This window comes from Protopterus annectens, chromosome 9.part0 (assembly GCF_019279795.1).
Source record: "Protopterus annectens isolate FY-2018-M chromosome 9.part0, PAN1.0, whole genome shotgun sequence".
NCBI lineage: Eukaryota > Metazoa > Chordata > Ceratodontiformes > Protopteridae > Protopterus > Protopterus annectens.
Window position 1 is genome coordinate 1,555,365,682 of NC_056743.1, and position 21,616 is coordinate 1,555,387,297.

At 37.2% G+C, this 21,616-nt stretch overlaps 1 protein-coding gene across 1 annotated transcript in view; it reads left to right on the forward strand.

Annotated features, from left to right (window-relative positions):
* The window catches only part of C1QTNF2 (C1q and TNF related 2), a 214,453-nt gene that overhangs the window by 35,817 nt on the left and 157,020 nt on the right, over positions 1-21,616 (forward strand). Inside the window, exon 2 of the mRNA XM_044084500.1 lies at positions 12,243-12,497. Coding sequence (XP_043940435.1) covers positions 12,254-12,497 — 244 coding nt within the window. The 5' untranslated portion in view covers positions 12,243-12,253. The remainder of the gene's footprint in view (positions 1-12,242; positions 12,498-21,616) is intronic.

The following is a 21,616-nucleotide window of genomic DNA, read 5'->3' on the forward strand; positions in this document are numbered from 1 at the left end:
ACATCTATTATTGTATTGATTTTTACCCGATTGATCTCCTTGTATGTAGTATTATCAGCTAGCAGAGATTGCATATTTGTAAAATAATCTACAGTGTTTAAAATAACTATACCACCCCCCTTATCTGCAGGTTTTAAAATGATGTCATTATTCTTTCGCAACATCTTCAAGGACTCAGCCTCTAGGGCAGTAAGATTATAAAAACACTTCTTATTTCTCTTGGTGGAATATAAAGAATAAAAGTCCTTCTCACATAGTTTTTGAAAACATTCTATGCTCGGGAGTGGGCAAGGTGTATAGTTGCTCTTCTTTTTAGGCATAGAGGATTTATAGATACTGTTATCTGTTGTAACGTTATCTTTAAAAAACAGTTTGAATGAAAGTGTGTGACAAAAAAGTCTCAAATCAACTAAAGTTTCACTCAAAAAACTATGTTGTGCTGGAACAAAATTAAGTCCTCTGCTTAATAGACTGATAGCATAAAAATGGAAAGAGACCACCACGAAGGATTCACTGTTTATTAGAGAGAAAATAACATAAAAGATGAGCGCTTTCGCATGCACTACTGCATGCTTCTTCAGATCTAATACACAAAGGAGCAAGCTTCATTTATATACCTAGCTAAAGTAGCTACTCCTACCAAAAAATCAATTGGTCAATTAAACAATTAAACAATTAATCAATCAGTTCACTCCTTTCAATGAATACAACTGCATCTATAGTATTCATCCAATGTTAAAAAAGTAGTATATATACATATTTTCAGTACCAAACCCACTTAAAAAAACACTTAAAAACTTAGGAGCTAGCTATCTAGCAATTAACTTGTGTCATGAAACATAAAAAGCTCATAAAAACACTACAAATAACTCCACAGCCCCTAAAATACTAAGAAATCTTTGTTAAAAACAACATCAGGCATAGTGGATAACAATACGAAACAGCAATGCTGGTGTATATAAGTTATTATAAATTAATATAACAATCAAGCAGAAACTGGCCTGTAACTAAATGCATAAAAACTAAATACATACAAACATCTTTCTAATAAATAGCGTTATATGCATTATACATATTATATACAGTACTGGTATATAGAAAGATAGATGTAAAACACAAACTTAGAAAATACTTAAAATGCTTAAAATAAGCATGTTATGTCAACCTTGCAAAAAAGGAAGCTGAAACACAAGTGTGGACATATTCCTGCATATACATAAATATATATATGTGTATAGAGGTACATATGCAAGTATATAACTAACATCACTAAAAGTAGTGGTGTTGCTATCATAATGTTTAAAAAATCAGGATGGTTAAATACAACACCCAAGTATCTATATGAACTCTTGATGAAATGCCTCAAAAAAGGGGGTCACAAAGCCTCACTGATCAACACTATCTGGAAGTAAAGTTTAATATCATGTAGAGATGAATGTGAAAGAGGAACACCTCCTATAGATAGCCACTGATGCTAGAAAGTACATGGAATCAAAGTACGGGCCAGAGCTGACACAAGATGAAATGTGAAAATGTAAGTTATGTCCTCATCTTCAATGCTGATCTAATACTAACATATGAGTTGAGGCCTGGGGGATGATGTGCCTTCAATCTAAGAATCCAGCTCAGTTCTAAGTTTTCTAATTCACAAAAGTTGTCTCCTTTTCTAACATCAGGACATTTCTTTTGTAGAACTTTAAAACCAAAAGTATGTCCTGGATATTCCACGATATGTTTGGCTAAGGCATTCTTAGTGTCAAAATTTTTTGATTTCATATATATGCTCATAGATCCTGTCCTTGAGCCGTCTCGTGGTCATACCTACATAGAAGGCTTTACATGACCTACAATTGGCCATGTAAATAATATTCATATCATCACAGCTGGCCGTATGTTTAGGTTCAAAAGTATATTTCAGAGTAGGGTGTGTAAAAGATTGTATAGGAGAAATCCAGGTACACATATTACATCTACCACATGGGTAGGAACCCAATCTCTGTTGACTCAAGGCTGTATGTTGAATAGATCCACCTAGTTTTTCTATGCATAGGATTCTCTTAAGGCTCTTACAATTCCTATATGTGAAGGTTGGATGGGGGCCAGCTATCTTGGTGATATCTCTATCAGTTGTAAGGATATTCCAGTTCTTAGAAATGATCCCTATTATGTTTTTAATATCACTAGTGAAATTCAGGATAACATTAACCCTGTGTGTATTGTACATATAAGGGGCAGATCCAAACGGCCTCATAGACTTTCCTTTTTCTATATTAAGATCACCCCTGCATACAAAAGCTTTCTTAATCTTGTGTATCATCTCAGGATCATATCCTCTATCAAGGAACAACTGTTCCAACTTCTGATATTCTAGCAATAACATCTCTGAATCATCACATAACCTGTTGATCCTAGTGAACTGACTCTTGACAATATTCCTAAATGTGAATCTGGGATGCATGCTATCAAACCTGAGGATATTATTCTTCCAACATGGTTTTCTGTATAGAGTAGTAGATAGTCCCCCATCCATGTTTATACTGATGGTAACATCTAGAAAATGTACATGAGTAACTGAAAAGTCTATAGTGAACCTTAAGAAATCTGTCGTCAATTCAAGCTCTTCAATAAAGGCATGGAGCTCTGAGACCGTCCCCTCCCACAAGAGGAGAATATCATCCACAAACCTTCTGTAAAGAAGTACTTTGGAGAAGCTAGAGTGTTGGAATAAACATGAGGACTCCCAGAAATGTACAACCAGGTTGGCATAGGTGTTAGCACAAGGAGTCCCCATGGCTACACCCCATTGCTGTAGGAAATGCGTTTCCCTATACATAAGTACATTGTTATTTAGGACTAAATCCAAAAGGGTGTTCAATAACACTTGTTCATTCCTACTAATACTGCTGATATGATTCAATATATACCTAATGGCTTCCTGTCCATAGTCATTAGGAATGGAAGTGAACAGGCTCTTAACATCCAATGTAACCAATAAACTTGAGTCAAGATCCAGCCCATTAACCTCCTTCAAGTCGCCTAACAGTTGATATGTGTCTCTAAGTATAGTGGGTATGTCAGACACCACAGGCCTCAACTTTTTCTCTATGTAGCGAGAGATATTTTCCGTGACCCAACCATTCCCTACTACAATAGGGCGTAAAGGAGGGGGAAAAATCCCTTTGTGAATCTTGGGAAGTCCTTTAATGTAGGGTGTCTTAGGATGTTCTACAAAAAGGAAAGAATATAGCTCTTGGTCTATCTGTCTGCCCATCATTAAGTCATATAATTCTTGGTGGACATTATAAATGTGTCGCTGTACAGCTTCCTTATTAATACTCTTGTAAGTCTCAGCATCTTCTAACAGCTCATTCATACTTCACATTTCGTGCAGGTAGCTAAATATATAAGGTTCATAGATGCACATGATGCATAAAACATAGGAGAAAAAGTGAAATTCATGGTAGGGTGTTTAAAATCTTGTATAGTAGTAATGTATTTGCATCTATTGCAATGGCCACATGGGTATGTGCCAACCTTTTTGATGTTAACAGTACTGGAACTATATGTGGAAAAATTGTCATTACCCAATATTTGTTTCAGACTTGCACTAATTTTAAAAGGGAATTTTGGTTTGTTGCTTACTAATTCTTCAATAGAAGAGTCCATAATTAAAACATTCCAATTTTTGGTTATTATTTGTTGTAAAGATAATATATCACTAGTATACTTCATGACAAAAGGTATTTTAATTAATTATTATTATTTTAATTAAGGCATTAATACAAATGGTAGTTGGATCAAGAACAAGGCTATTAGGAGTTCCTCACACAGTGCCACCAAATAAATAAGCAAGTACTCTCAAAACCTAAATATCTCTACACAGATCAGCTGCAATGAAAAGTTTAAATATATTTAATAATAAATAATAAAACAACAAGACAATATTAAATATATATTCACAATGACATCAGAGTTCAAAACCACAGGAAATATTTAAAAACAACATTGCAGGAGAGTCTCAAATAAATAAAAGAAAATATCTAAACTAAGCTTCACTGGGTGGCTGCTGTGGTGCAGCGGTTAGCATTGCCACCTCACAGCAAGAGGTTCTCCGGTTCGATCCTCTGCAGGGGTGCCTTCTGTGCGGAGTCTGCATGTTTTCCCTGTGGTCACGTGGGTTTCCTCCGGGTGCTCCGGTTTCCTCCCACATCCCAAAGACATGCTGTATGTGGATTGGACACTCTAAATTGGCCCTAGGCATAAGTGTGTGCATGCATGTGTGTGTGCCTTCCGTGGAAGGTTGGGAGCTGGGCTGGCAACTCGACACTGTAAAACTCCACTGCCAGTCATGAGTGGGCAGGTGATCTGCTGTGGCGACCCCTAACTGGGAAAAGCCGAAAGAAGAAGAAAAGAAGAAGAAGATTTAAACTAAGCTTCACTTTGTTCCTGACTGTATTGAAGGGAATTATACTGTTACCTAGAAACTTACTTCATTAGAGCAAGGCAGATGTGTAGTGAATGGTCCTTGTCAGGTCCAAGACAGAATACAGAATGTTCTGTCTCTCTAAGAGAGTTCTCAAATTAGTACCTCAAATATTACTGCTGGGATAGCTTGCAGAATGACATCATTTCTTATCATCTGACTCTATCCCACATGAAACCCCTACTGCTGTAAGCTGACAGTATTTATCATCTATCTGTGAAAATACATAGACCTCAGATCTTTGGCAGATGCTGGAAGTCATAAAACAATTACATTCTTCCACATTTCAAGACTAGTAATTATTTCACCCTACAGACAATACAGAAAACTTCTCAGCACAGACTATGTGTCTCTAGCTCATTGAAAACTGAAAGATACCATCTTTTATTGCGTAGCCATAAAGTAATTTAATTTCAGCTATTTTTCTGAAGTTAACCTTCTGTATTCTAGTTTCCACTGTTAAAATGTATACATTTAAACAGTTACAATAGTGCATGAACATTTCTGTTCTATTCCAGTAGGGCACACTGTAGTTACATTTCAAACAACACTTTACAAAAACCTTTTCAACACACAATTCTGTACCAGCAGTTTAATATAAACATGGCATACAGTTCTAATACATTTGTAATACAAGCATCTTAGATAAATCATGTTGATATTCACAAATGACATATAATTATTTGCAAAATTCCAGATAGCTGTGCTGGCAATCTCTCTTTTCATGACATAAAACATAAAACAAGGAGTCTGTATTAAGGGTACATGTTCTAACTGTCTAATAATTGATAGAGGAGTACACTGAACAATGTCCTGGATATGTCCCTACTTAACATCATATTTTCCTTTCCTTCAACCTTAAAAGGAATAGGCTATTCCAGATTTGATGGAGCATGTCCATACCATCACAATGTGATGCTGTCATACCAGTATTTAATCAGCAAAGTAAAGCTTCTGTGCAGCTTTTAAATATTGTCCTAAAACATCTAAATGTGACAAAAGATGACATTTGGAAACCCACCTCCTCCTACAAATCTAAAAAAGAAATGTCATCAGCCATAGACAATTTTAAGAAATTTTAAACATCTTTGTACTGTACTGATTGGGTATCTTTTAGTTTGAATATATCTGACATTGGAGGGACCATCACTAAAGTTTATAAGAATGAGTAGTAGTTATTTTACTTCCTCAGATAATGAGATTTGTACAGTCTTTAAAAGGTCTAGTTAGACTAGTGTAAGAACATATCTCAGAGTGTTGTAGTTGGCTCACACTGATGTGAAACTTGAATCTCATCAACGATAATTCACAAATAAAGTAGGCAGTATGTCTGTTACTCCACCTAATGTTTCCTTATTTTAATTTATGTAACTTAACTACCATTTCTGTAGGGGATTTGGTTATAAAACCTTTTATGATGCCTACTTACATTTCTTAATGGACTCACACAGAAGGATCTGTTAATAATTAATATTCAGCAGTAGAGCCATAATCAGAAATTAATTAGCTTGTGAAGCAAACTGCCAGATAGTTTAAAAAATAATATTCTTAACCATTTAAAACCAGCATTGGACATTTTAATGAGTGAAAGGAAATATGGGTCTAGCATAGAAGAATTTCAAAAATAGCAGTCCAAAAAATGTAGAACTCAATTTGTTAAGAAAGCCCCAAAAGAGCACAGACCGTTTTTGTCTTTTACTGATGCTGAACACAAAAGAGATTGCATTTCTTGAAGTGGTATGTATATGGTATGGTAACTATTAACCTATAAATCTGTTTTCTTAGAGAAAAAGTGAGTTCATAGGTTTATACATTCATAGGTGTTTACTAGGCTAATGATCACAAGGGCCTTTTTAAGCCTAGCCAGACATTCCAAATCTTTGACAAGTTCTGATACCCTTGATAAGTGTAAGCATGGGCCTGGGAGATTAACCATTTACAGGTTACCTATGTATACTAGAGACATAGGTGCCAAACCAGGGATGAATTTCCAGTTTCCCATCCAATTGTCCAAGTTGCACTTGAATTGGGTTAGGGAGGATCTCTACTTCACATGGATGGGGAGCCTGTTCCATAGGTGGGGAAGTCCCTGGGATACATACCTATCTCTCCAGCAGGTCCCATTTATATCACAGGCAAGGTTTTAAGTCTTTAGAATGGGTAATTATGGTGCTGTTTGTTTTGTGAATATGCAGGAGGTCCATCAGAGTGGGGTCTGACAATGCCCTGTATGCTAGGCATAGATCTCCCATCAAAAGCCTGTAGGAGACAGATGCAGGGATAGGGCCTTGAGGCAGTCTGCATAGGACATTTTACTTACTCCCTGTATTCTTTTAGTGAGGAGCCTCTGTGGACGTTCCAGTTGTTAGATATGCCTAGTTAGGTACATAGCAAAAGGAGCATTATACTCAATGATAGGTCTGATGACTGTCGAGTACAGTGGAAAAATGACTTCCTTGGACTTAGATGCATTACCTTTGTTTATAAGTTGCGCAACATAGAATGATTTCCTCACCACTGTAGATATGTGATGGTCAAAGGCTAGATTACTATCTATGTGTGTTCCTAAGTCCCTGACTACTGGGCCAACTCTAAGGGGTGTGTTGTCAATATGATAGTTACCAAGGATGATGTATTTCAAGGACCACTTCAGTGAAAAGGTGATTAAAAATACAAAACAAATGGGATTTAAAGGACAACTGCAACCAGAAACTTAAAAAAATAGCATTTTAATCTAATTTGGTACAGAATACAGGGGGGAGGTTGGCATAATGGTTAAGGTATTTACTTTACAGACACAAGGTGCAGGGTTTGATTCTCACTTGCAGTAATTGGCTAGGCTTAAAATGGCCCACAAGGGCAGTTAGCCTAGTACTAAACTATGAATTTATATGTTATACTATACCAATGTCCGATTGCATTGTTAGTAGTTATTTCTAATTTCTGAGTTTTTTTTTTTTTTTTTTTTTTTTTTTTCTTTTTTGAGGCAGAGGGCATAGTGACATTTTTTTTTAGTTTTTTACATTCGTTCTTTCTCATAATAAACACTGTGTCCTCAAAAAATAAGACTACTAAGCCTTACCCTTTAAAGTGAGATTTTTTTAATTTACTTAAAATGGCAGCACTCAGAATTACTGTTGACTTTGAGAATTTCATGACAGATGGCCATATCTTTCTTCTAGTGACAATTAATAGTTTGTGTTCTGTCATGTTTTAAACATAATGGAGTAAGTCTTTTCTTCTTCACCTGCAAAATATTGCTTAAATTATATTTTTTTTTCAAAAAAAATAGTGTCTCTTACAGTTTGCTTCTGTAATTGGTATGTTTCTTCATTTTGAGATTAAACAGTAAAAAGTCTGGTATAAATGACAATGCAACTTTAAAAAAGGTGTGAATCTTCAGAGATGCAATAGGCTTATGACCACAATAGGAAGGAAAATTAAAAAGCTACAAATACATTGCTAAAAGAGCGTTTCCTGGACCAACCAACTTAACATATGAGTAAGATGATGTAAGGTGGATAAACACTGGGCAACAAACTGGGCAATTGCCTTGGACCCAGACCTTCTAGGGCACCCAGTTACTAGAAAAATATTAACGAATAAAAATTGTACTTTGTAATGAAGCAAGAAGGAGGCAGTTGGAAAAGATGGAAAGACATTTACAATGAATTACTTTTTTCTGGCTATCTGAGTTGTGGTTACTTCAAAAACACCAATAGGAGTATATTTGAAGTTTGAATAGGTTGCCTGTTGCCATGTTTCTGACTCAAATACTGAGATACGCTTTGGTTGCCTTGTAATCTTGTAAAGGTTAAAGCAGTTATGGTTATAAAAAAAAAAAGATGGAATGGTACTATATCTGGTTGTAGGTATACCAGACTTAGCAGTGCTACTGTTAGTGTGAAACAAAGTTGAAACACATTACTGTGTCCATTATTAGGTGATGTTAGATTTGACAGTGATCCTGTATGTTTGAGTGATGCACAGCTGAAATATATTAAGGTGGTAATTATCAGTAATTATTATTTTTATTACAAGCAGATATATGAAGTGTACACAATTAGCAAACTTAGTATGATTACCAAATACATGGGCTATCTTTGCGGATGAAAATGACTGATCATCTTGTCATTTGACCAAGTTAAACAGTAATTAATCTAGTTTTCAGAACAAATATGTTTTTATGTGATGCAAGTTGAATAATTTACTCTGGCTACTATGGTTTGGGCAAAACAGAGTTGAAATGCATTACTGTGGCTATTTGTTTATTACATTCAATCAGAAATGTGTGGTGTACATAGTCAGAAAAGAGGATGTATGGTGACTGGCTGAGTGGATGAAAGTGAATGACCTGCATGTCATTTGATAAAGTTGATATTAAGCTGGCTTTGCAGAACAGGTGTACATTTCTGTGAAATCATCTAGCATACTTTATTGTATTTGCCACATGTTTATGAGAAACAAAGTTGAACTACATTAGTATGACAATTATTTTATCATAGTTAAACATCTGAAGCATACAAAGTCAACAAAGTGACTATAAATTCTGGGTTTTTGGGCTGTTTGTGGGTGAAAATGATTGACCACACTGTCATTTAGTCAAGTCAAACATTCATTAGTCTGACTTTGCAGTATTAGTGTGCATTTGTGCAAAGCAAGTTGGAATACCTTACTATGGCCATTGTGTTTTTGTTGTGAAGCAAAGTTGAAATACAAGACTGTGGTCATTATTTTTTTATCACAATTTGACATCTGATTTATACATGGTCAGCAAAGAAGGTATAATTGTTATAGGGCTATGTCTGAATTAAAATGACTGAACTTGCTGTCATTTGATCGAGTTAAACATTCATTAAAATGACTTTTTAGTTTCCAGTTGTAGGACACAGGTGAGAATACTATACTGTGACCATTTTTTGCAATTATACATAGCCAATAAAATGTCTATAATTGATGTGTGTATGGTGGCTGTCTCATGATAAGTTACTCAGCCCTGCTGTTTTCTGATCACAGTTAAACAATCACTGACCTGGCTTGGTAGAAGCAGTGTCACATAATGTGTTGCATTTTTTGAAGGCAGCATACAACTATTATTGCTATGCCTTATGTATGTGTGCGTGTGTGTGTGTGTGTGTGTGTGTGTGTGTGTGTGTGTGTGTGTGTGTGTGTGTGTGTGTGTGAGGTATTGCATTTTATCTAGAAACAACAATTTGGACATACTTTCTTTCACATTCCACCACAATCATGCATAAGCACTATACTCAATAAGTGGCCTCCTTAGGGTAGTCTGACCAGAATGTGAGTGAAAAAACTAATCACTGGCAGAGTGGTTTAGTGAGTAATGTTGCCATCTTACAGCACCTGTTTCTCTAGGTGAGTTCTTTTCTCTGGGAGTCTGCATGTTCTTCCCATCTCTGCGTGGGTTTCATCTGGGTGCTCTAGTTTCCCCTAGTACTCAAAATGCATGTTTTAGTTTAACTGACATTCTTCTAATTTGCCTGTAGGTAAGTTTGCAATATAACATGGAGTGTGTGTGTGTGTGTGTGTGTGTGTGTGTGTGTGTGTGTGTGTGTGTGTGTGTGTGTGTGTGTGTGTGTGCGTGTGTGTGCGTGTGTGTGCGTGTGTGTGTGCGTGTGTGTGTGTGTGTGTGTGTGTGTGTGTGTGTGTGTGTGTATCTTGTGATAGACCTGTTTTGTCTAGGGCAGTGTCATTGTGTGCATGCATGCATGCATGAAAAAAATTGTTGATTTTATATGTGCAAGCACATGATATTGGAGGCACATATGTAAGTTCTCTGGCTATCAGAAAAAAAAACAAAACAAAAAAATGAACAATTAAGTAATTATCTTCTAAAAATAAGGCTTAAACATATGTCACAGAACATCTCAATGTTCAGAGTTTCTGGCTTGTTGACACCTTCTGTATAAGGGAATTTTTATTTAGAATGAATAGGAAGGGTCATCTTCAACCACTGCCATGGACCCCAAGAAGACTACAATTGGTTCTGGATGTAGGAGCTTGTGATATAAATTATTTAAAGACAAGAATTGCAAGATTTTGTTCATCCTGATCATACTGCATGTGGTACTAGCTGAATAGATGGAAATGCCACAGAAGAGGAAAAATGTCCTTACAATTGTTGATTAGGTTCCAGTTGTTTCAGCATAACCAGTCAAAATCATTGTTTCATGCAAGGCATATCCTTAAGTTGTAGGCAGTGGAATATTGCTGTATCTATGAGATCGCTGTGCACAGTGTTAAGGAGGTTCTCCTTTCTCCACTCTTGTGAGACTGTTGTGTTCATATTAATATGTTATGGGGTATGGGGAGCTTGCCCAAGTATGGGGGCTGCAGGGGGCTTGCCCCCCTTGAAAACACTTATTTCAGTTTATGTGCATCTGATTACGTGCCCTTGGTGCTTGATTAGCTGAGAAGCAGGGAGATTTAAATGATGAAGCATTAATCATTTGACAATATAGGGACCATTTTTTTATGTAGGAAAAAATACTGAGAAAATGAAATGTTTTGTTTAGGACATACTGCCTTTAAATCTGACTAGATAATTGAGTCATTAAGGAAAGCATTCATGAGCCTCAAATCTAAGACAACTATACTGATTTTATTGTGAACCCTGATCTACTCAGTTTGGTTTATTCAGCAACATTTAGAAGAGTGAGACTCATCTGCATAAGAAAGTGACAGGATAACCTCACATCAGTATTATCGGTGAAAGTAAACTTTCTCACACATACGGAATTTTGTTTTCATATTATATATTTATATGTATGAGGACAGTTTCACAGTTTATATAGCTAACTCCACTGGTATGCAGGGATAAAGTCCTAGCTACTACCTAGATGACTTGAGTTTGATTAGTTCCTCAGGCATTAGCTGGAGCTGCTTTGAGGCAAATAGACATTCGTATCTTCAGGGAGAAGGTAGGACTGCATCCACCTAAAGCCACAATCCCTCATAGAAGGAATATGATCCAAAGGATGATGCAGAATGGAAGTCTGACCATCAAACTGAAAATGCATAGTGGTTCCTGCAGTAACATGGGTCATTTATCCACTATCCAGGGGAAGAGTTAGTTCTATTCCAAAAAAACCCTCTTTGCTGGAGTTCCATTGAGGGCACAAACCACCACTAAGGCTGCCTGTATGATGGCCACCCCAGCCACCTCTCATCCTCATTGGGGCACATCCAAGGTGGAGGGACAAATGGGTTTGGTCACTACAGGGAGGTTTGATGGTCAGCAGGAGCAGTGAGGCTGACACTCCTGGGGAAATAAAAAAACAAATTTCACATGCGTTTGTCCAAAGCAGAAGAGCAAAAAGAGATGGGATGTGCTAATTCTATTTACTTCGCTGAAATCATAATGCAGTAAGAGTCAGCCAAGTGCATTTTCACATATTTGTAAATTATTTTTGTTACCTTACAAAAAATACTATATACATGGTATCTTGCATTTCATTTATTACAGAAAGTTTTGTATGATAGAAAGTTAAAGTTGGATAGCAGTATACAAGTGGATTTGGTGACATCATGTATCTAATCATTAATAATCTTAATGTAGAGTTTTCTTGCTACTGTTTCTCAGCATATTCTGGTGAGCAAAGTTCTACAATCATAAACAGACTCTGCTGGTGAAATCCCAGAGAATATAGCTGTTCTTTGGATACTATATGAACACCTATATGTATGCTGTAGAAATATCTGAAGGACCTATTAACTTGGATATGTTTTTATTTTTCAGCATTTGGCAAGATGTTAGCATTATTCTTTTTCATGTGTGCTGTACAATGTGCAACCAGTCAATTCCGAACTATTCTGAGTAAAAGAGATGCATCAATAAACTCATCACAGCTTCTGTGCAGCATGCCAGGACCTCTTGGGGCTCCTGGGCCTGCTGGTTATCCAGGAAGTGCAGGACAGATTGGCAGGATGGGATTTCCCGGGAAGGATGGAAAAGATGGGAAAGATGGAGAATCAGGAGATCCAGGTGAAAAAGGTAAGAATGAAGCAACCTTGAAACTGAACTATCTTGATATTTTAAAGGACCTGGTAAAGAAATATTTATCATTTAGTTTCTGAAGAAAATTCTTATTTTATTACTTTTTTGCTATGTAACATTTTAATGAATGTCAATGCAGTAACACCAGTGAGTATTGTTTATATATATTCCTGACATTTACTCAGTTGTCTGCCACAGCAAAAGCCATGGTTCGCAGAGAGCTTACAAAGCATCAAAGGGATCTCATTGTTGAAAGGAATCAGTCAGGAGAGGGGTACAAAAAGGTTTCCACAGCATTGGATATACCATGGAACACAGTGAAGACAGTCATCAAAAAGTGGAGGAAATATGGGACAACAGTGAACTTTCAAAGAACATTATTGAAAAGACAAGATGAAAACTGGTTAGGGTGGCTGCCAAAAGACCTACAGCAACACTGAAGGAGCTGCAGGAATTTCTGGCAAGTACTGGTTGTATACTACTTGTGGCAAATCTCCCATATTCTCCATATGTCTTTACTATGGGAAAGGGTTGAAAGACAGAAGCCTTTACTTACACAGAAAAACATCTAGGCCTGGCTAAAATTTGCAAAACAATACATCAAGTCTCTTAAAAGCATGTGGGAAAATGTGTTATGGTCTGATGAGACCAAGGTTGAACTTTTTGGCCACAATTCCAAAAGGTACATTTGGAGCAAAAACTACACTTTGCATCACCAAAAGAACACCATCCCCATGGTGAAGCATGGTAGTGGCAGTATCATCCTTTGGGGTTGCTTTTCTTTAGCTAGAACTGGGGCTTTAGTCAAGGTGGAGGGAATTATGAACAGTTCCAAACACCAGTCACATTTGGCCCAAAACCTTCAGGCAACTGCTAGAAAGCTGAAGATGAACAGGAATTTCACCTTTCAACAAGGCAATGACCCTAACCATACATCCAAATCAACAAAAGAATGGCTTCAGCAGAAGAAAATTAAAGTTCTGAAATGGCCCAGCCAGAGCCCAGACCTAAATCCAATAGAAAATCTGTGGGGTGACCTGAAGAGGGCTGTGCACAAGAGATGCCCTCACAATCTGATAGATTTGGAGCACTTTTGCAAGGAAGAGTGGGCAAATATTACCAAGTCAAGATGTGCCCTGCTGATAGACTCCTACCCAAGAAGACTGAATGCTGTAATTAAATCAAAAGGTGCTTCAACAAAGTATTAGTTTAAGGGTGTGCACACTTATGCAACCAGTGTATTGTACGTTTTATATTTTTTCCCTAACAGATTTGTTTGTTTTACAATTGAATTGTGCAGGTTATAGATCACATTAAAGGTGGGAAAAGTTATGAAATGATTTATTGTGATCTCATTTTTTTATATCACAAAAATCATTTTAACAGGGGCGTGTAAACTTTTTATATCCAAAAAAAAAAAAAAAAAATATATATATATATATATATATATATATATATATATGTGTGGATTCCTATTACAAGAACGAAAGTTCACTACTTTGAACTTGTAATAGGAAGCCTCACTTCTGCGAAAGTTCACTTTAACGAAAGTGAACTTTTGCATAAGTGCACTTCACCGAAAACACCGCAGCACAGTGGAGGACATAAAAAAACAAGCTATGTCCTCCACTATGGTGGGATAGTCACAGACCTTAGGGTTAGGGCATGGGTTAGGGTAAGTTAGTAAAGCTATCCCCTTACCCTAGCCCATGCCCTAACCCTAAGGTTTGTGACTATCGCACCATAGTGGAGGACATTGCTATGTCCTTCACTGCGCTGCAGTCATCACAGACCTTAGGGTTAGACCTACGGGCTATCCCCTTACTATGTCCCGTGCCCTAACCCTAAGGTCCATGAGTACTGCACGGAAGTTCAGTACAACACCCGTTCGTTGTACTGAACTTCGCGTAAGTGCACTTTTGCTGCAGTGAGCATTCCATGCACTATTTCGAATTAGTGAAAATTCGATCTAGTGTATGGAACCCATATATATATATATATATATATATATATATATATATATATGGATTTAGGATGTTTGCTTGAATAAGCAAATGTCCAAATCCATAATAACCAAACACACTTTAACGAAAGTGCTTTAATCGAAAAAGCGCTTTCGTTAAAGTGTATTACAATAAAAAAACACTACATTAACATTTTAGCGTATCCCCCACACCCCCCTACTTTGATATTCTCCCTCCAAGACTGCACTACAGTGGGGAAAAGGGAATTTTCCCTTACCCGCAATGTAGTACAGCCTCGGCAACAGGCACACTTACGTGAAAGTGCTTCTTCGTTGAAAAGCATTTTTGTGTAAGTATGCCCGGCCGTTTGGGTTTTGGTCATTTGCTCATTCGAGCAAACAACCAGAACCCATATATATATATATATATATATATGGGTCTACTTCACTTCACCGAAATTCCATTTCAGTGACATTCATTTCACTGAGACCAAATCACCTAAAGTTGAAATTACTGAAAATTCATTTCACTGAATCTCATTTCACTGAATTTTAAGCTATAGACTTGATGTGGCAGTGTGTGGAGGTGTGGAGTGTATATATATATATATATATATATATATATATATATATATATATATATATATATATATATATATATATGTATATATATATATATATATAGGGTCTACTTTGATTCACTGAAAAACTCATTTCACTGAATTTCAATTGACCCTCAAAAAAATCACTGAAAGCTCAAATCAATGAAAACTCATTTCACTGAATCACATTTCACTGAATGTAAGTACTGTTGGGCAAATAACATGTATATGCCCTTTTTCTCACTGTAGTGTGATCCTGAAGTTAGTATATATAGTTAGTGGGGGGTGGGGAGCACAGCCCCCCACACTGAGGGTTGTGGGGGGCGTAGCCCCCCTCCTACTTAGCTTTTTTATTTATGAATCCCATTTCACTGAAAGCTAACAATATAAAACCAAAAGTAGGTGGGGAGCTATGCCCACCACACCCTCCAATGTGGGGGGCTGTGCCCCCCCAACTATATATACTAACTCCAGGATCACACTACAGTGGGAAAAAGGGCATACATGTTTTATTTGCACAACAGTACTTACATTCAGTAAAATTGCATTCAATTAAATAAGATTTCAGTGATTTGAGCTTTCAGAGATTTGGTGTAAGTGTTTTGAAATTCAGTGAAATTAGTTTTCAGTGACTCAAAGTAGACCCATATATATATATAGATATATAGAGATAGATTTATTTATAGATACACACTTGTGCTGTGAGATGTTCCTTAAGTTGCACCCAAAAGGAGGAGTAGTTAGACAGGTCTTTATGATTTGAGGGAGGATCCTTCCAGACCTTGGGTTCAAGGGTGGAAAGGGTGTGGTTAGAGTGCTAAAGTCTGGTTTTAGATGTTTGCAAGATAAATTCTGAATGGGTATGAGACCGAAGATTATATGACAGAGCATGTCTAACTAAGTTAGAGGAAAGAGAAGGGTATGAGCTTTCTTTCAGGAGCTAGAAAAGTTGGGAGCCAATGAGTAGATTGGTTCATTGCTGAAATGGCAGCCACTTATCTTTGACTAGTGTAAGACAATGGTGTTAGTGGGAAAAAGTTAATGAAGTGACAAATGGAGTTGGAGATATTTGCATGGTGTTAGAGCTTCTTTTGGAGGTAGATGCTAAAAGAGGTAGGCAGTACTCAAGTTGGGCTAGAAGAATCCCTTTGCCAATACCATTTCTTCTTGTGTGTGAAAGTAAAGATTTTGTTGGCCCAGAAGAGTAGAGTTTATATTTTTCTGGGAATTCATCTTTTTCTGTGTGTTTTGGGGGTAATGGTGAAAGTTAAGCGAGGGATCAAGCTAGACTCCTAAGTATCTGAAGGGGTTAACCTGCTCAATGGCATTGTTAAGGTGGTAAAGAATAAGAAGTGAGTTGGAGTAATTTTGCCTTTTAGAGGAGGTTCCAAGGAACATAGTTTTAGTTTTATTTTTTGAGGAGTTAAGTATTAGTTTTTTTGCTACTGAGTCAGTTAATGAGGAAGAGAAAATCTTTTTGCAGATCATGTTGAATTGAGAGGGTTGTGTGGCTGTATTAAGAGATAATCATGTGATCAGCATATAGTAAGATTGAAAGTTGGGGAAGGTTGAATGTAAGCTTATTTATAAAAACAGAGAAAAGAAGAGGGGCCAGTATGGAGCCTTGAGGGACTCCTTAAAGTAAAGGAGTGGTAGCTGATGTACTACTGTTAAAATCTGATGAGAAATTTTGGTGGGACAGGTAATTTTGGGACCAAGGAATAGTTGCAGGCTAATCCCAATGTCATGGCAATGGTTAAATAAGATTTGGTAGTCAACCAGGTCAAAGACTGGTAAGGTCTATAAATGTGGCCCCAATAAGGATGCCTTCCTTCATAGCTAAAAGGATGAGATTAGTAAATATTCAAAGTGCAATGGGAATATTGTGGCCAGACCAGAGGCCATGTTACCTGGAAGAGAGACGGCAGTATTGACTTATGTAGTTTGAGAGTTTATTATAGACCACTCTTTCTAAGAGTTTTCCAGGGATTGGGAGGACAAAGATTGGGTGATAATCACTTTGTAGTTTGGGGTCAGATTTTTTGAAGGGAGGTATGATTTTTGCTGTTTCCATATACTATCCATACAATTTTGAGTTAAGCAAAGATTGTGGATATGTAGTAGAGGAAGAAGAATATACTCCCTGCATTGGTATATGAACCAGGGGGGAAAAGGCTGTCTGTCCCTGCAGGCATAGCTAGTTTTAAGTTTTCAACGAGAGGTATAACATTCTTGGATACTACCTTTTTAAGGCAGAATAGGGGACTATAAGGGGGAGTGGAGTATGTGAGCTGATGGAGGGAGGGCTGGAGAAGTAAGTACTAAAGTCTGAGGATTAGAGAGAAGAGTAGGAACAGTGAGAATTGGGAGGACCTTCATGACCTGTTAACCTGTAGACCTCTGCCCAGAATTGTTTAGGAGAGTCAAAAAGGTTTGATTGATAAGTTCTCATAGGCTGGCTTTTATGACATCTAATTGCTTCTTTAGACAGTTTTATGAGGGGGGGGGTGTAGTGTTGTCTGGTAGAAGGATCTGGTTTAGACTTCCAGGAGTGCTATGTTTTGTCTCTGAGAGATAGGAAGGTTTTGAGTTTGTACGTTAGCCATGTGTTTTTCTTAGGCTTGTACAGTATTGTGACTGTAAGGACAAATGAGTGAAGAGTTGGTAGCATTGCTAGGGTCTGAGAAGGAGAGTACTGGCCCCAACTGAAAGAGGATAGATATGTTTTTAGTTTGGTAATGTTTACTTGAGATTTATGGAGTAATATAAGGATTTTTGGAAGAGACTATTTACAATCCAGGTGGATTTTGAAGCTTATAGGGCAGGGATCACTTAGGTTGGAAGGGTGGATCGAGATATGAGAAATAAGTGAGAGGTTGTCTGTGATTATTATATCAAGCAGTGAGTAATGTGAGGAGGAAGGGTCAGGCCTGGTGGGTTCAGAGACAACTTGTGTGAGACTAAATACATAGAAATGCTAAAGTATGCAGCTTTGTGAGAGGCCGAGGAGATTGATATTAAAGTCACCAAGAAGAAGATTTTAGATATTCCCATCAGAAGAGCTTAAGTCCTTGAGTAGGTTGTTTAGTTTTTGTAATGTTTAACTAGAAGAACTGGGGGACTAAATGGAGAGTGGATTTGTGTTATTAACCAATTTGTAAGAGAATCTGAGGCGACATAACTTTGAACAAGGAGTTGCATGATGATGTCTGACTTGAAAAGGAGAACACCTCCTCCTTGCCTTAGTCCTGCCCCAGAATTAAGAAAGTAATCATAGCCTGGAAAGAAATTATGTATGATGGAGGGCTCTTTGCCTGGATCCTGTGATAGCAGTGCTTTAGGGATTGTGAATAGAGATAAGAGAGTTTAGTTGGTCTATCTTATTTAGAATGCTTTGCCAACTAATAAGGAATCAGGACATGGTGTTAGGCCTGAATTTGACTCAATGTTACTATGTAAGAGTATGAGAAGGAGTATGGGTGTGAAATTCATGAGGAATTTGTGAAGTTTTCACTCGATTACAGTGTCAGTTTCAGTGCAGACCTCTTGGACAAGTCCATTTTTGAATAGTAACTGCCTTATGTAGAAGACTATGTTTAAGGCATAACTTGCTATTTGTAACCTTATTTTTATATTCAGCACAAATCCCAGCATCACTTTAATTTGGTAGAAGAGGAAAGAGCCATTGCTAAATTCAATAAATTTCTGTGAATGGTTGAGACTGTGTGCTTTTCCATAGTTCAGAAGATAATAGAAGATAACCTTAGCTTTGAGTTCTTTACAAATCTAAATCTTTCCTCGTAGACCAAGCACTTATCAGAACAAACTGTACTTTCCTACTCCTGTATGCCTCAGCATTTTTTACTAACATGCATGCCTGTTACCTGATTTATTTATTTATTTAAATATTGTTGATCGTGTATGTGATATGGTCAGTAGACCCTTTTCAGCCACAACCTCGGCCTCAATAGGCAAGAAAATGTGAACATAAATTAATTTATTTACAAGACACTCAATAATTAAACTGGAACAAAATTACAGTAAAACTGCAATGTTTGCAACCAACCATACTAATAAAAACTCAGTAATGCCTAGTAATAAAATCATTTAAATGGTTAAGAGATACAAAATTATATTGTTTACTCACACCTCAAAATTACCCATAAAATCCTCTACAGGTTTGAAAAAAGCCCTGCTAGTAGTCATCCTCTGAACCAGAATTCACCCTATATCCAACTCCAGTCTCTAAACCAAAACATACCATAATCGGTATGGTGATTCACTTTACATTGTATATGCATGCTACTAAACTGGAATTTATTCCGAATAACTATAAAAAGTATTTTATACTGTCAACAGTATGAGCTCAGCAAAAGCATATGAACTGAATTGTATAGCATAGGAATTAAACTGTACAGTATTGCTGAGTTTATGCTGCTCCTTATGAAATGGTGTGAATTATGTACAGAAATGCATTTATTTTCATCTGAAGTGTTTTTATTGTATTTATGCTGCTCCTTACAAATTGTTTGTGAACTATGTACTCAGATGCATTTTATTCCATCTGAAGTGCTTTCATTGTATAATAGGTATTTATGGCAATGATTCTACATGGAACTACCCACTTTCATTGAAAATATCTGTCTTCTACTTTGAAATTGCCTCCCACTGAATAACTTCTCTCCCACCTCTTCTACCTTTTTATCACAAGCTGTAGAGCCTTTTCTCTCTTTCTGGCTAGACTTATTGTCCCCTTAAAATGGATAGTTCTGTCAGAATTGCTTGGCATTTCATTCTGCACTTTATCTTAAACTGGCTCCAAAACTGAATGCTACTGCCCTTCAGTGGTTCATCTACAGTAAGGCACTTGTGTCAGAGAGGTGCTAACACCTCCTGTCTAGTTGTGCTTGCAAACAGACACCAACTGACCAGCCCAACGTATGCTATTGTTAAAGAAGAAATGCTCAAAACAAGTTATTAGCAGACTCTGTTGTGAGTAACCATCTGCTCCCAACCCCTCTTCCTGCTGTGAATACTGCCATCTTTATCTTTGATAAACACTTCAGCATAGCAGGTCTCTAACCTTTTCATTCAAGATCTTTAGCTACCACCCTTTTTATCTTCCTTAACAAAGCATAATCTAGGAATACTCATTAACCCCCTTTCTCCTACATCTAATATTAGGCCATCTCCTCCCATTCTTTCTCTTTATCCTCCAAGAGCTGTACATACCCCACAGACTTGTCTTTATATATCTGTTCTACTCCATTTCTCTTGTCATCTCTCTGTATTCCCTTATGAAGTCTATACAACACTTGCCATCTTCCCCTAAAATATTCTCCTGGCACTTCTCTTTTTCCTCTATAAATGCCAACATAACCATTCTATGTTTCTGTCTTTCTTGAATCTTCTAACAACATTTATCAGTAACCCTAATTGTTTCATCTTTAGCAATATTTTCACAGTAGTAGAGAATACCCTATTTTTATATACTTCCCCTTCTATCCCATACTATACATGTGACTTATGTTCTTCTCTTTCCTTTGCAAGAATAGTAAGAGACCCCAACTAGTTGTGGAAAGCTAGGCCACTGTCAATGTAAGTGCCCAGGTCTCAGACTGCAAAAGTTAACTCTTTGGGACATATTGTCAGGATAATTCCCAGGGGTAGTTGATTTTCAAACAATACACTAATGCACTTTTTAGCATTTAGTTTTAGTCCATGAATCTGACACCAGTTATTTGTATGGGAAAAGCCCTGCTGTAAGACATCTGTCTTTTGGAGATAAAATGACTGCTTCCAGCTTGCCATTCTCTGCAAATTGGTTAATCATAGAACCTTGAGATTTGTTTTGACTTTTGAGAAGTAGATGCCAAATAAGAGCAGCCCCAGAACAAAGTCCTGTGGGACTCCATTTGTAGCAGGTCATTTTGATGAGGTGGGAAGCCTGATCCTGTCTTCCTCTGTCCTATCTGTGAACCATTTTCTAGTCCATCTGGCAACATAGGAGTTTAACAGTGCCTGAGAGGAATATAGTGTCAAAGGCCTTGACCAGGCCAAGGTAGGCAGTGTGTTCCATCTTCCGTTCAATCCATCACTTTGGTGGCTTTCAAAAAAGTCCACTAGGTTGAGCAGACATGACCTGCTCATAACAAAACCAAAGTGTGATGATTCCAATGTTTAGAGGTTCCCTTTGTCCTTACTAATTAATTCCATGCTAAGTCTTTCTATGGCTTTACATATAAGGCTGGTCAGACTTATGGAATAATAATTGCCTGGGTCGGTAGATGGCCCTTCCTTGTTAACAGGTATAACTGTTACTGTCCTCCTTCACTTGGTACAAAGCTAGTTTGGAGGCTGAGGTTGAACTGTGTTGTTAGGGACATATAAATATCTTGTTTTATGCTGTTTAGGAAGCATCCTGAGATATTTTCAGGGCTTGGTCCTATGTGATAACTGGGATTGTATGGCTTCTTGATATTTCTTGTGAGATTATTGGAGGGTGAGGGGATGAAGTTTGGGCTGAATTTATTATCTAGTAGGTATGCTAT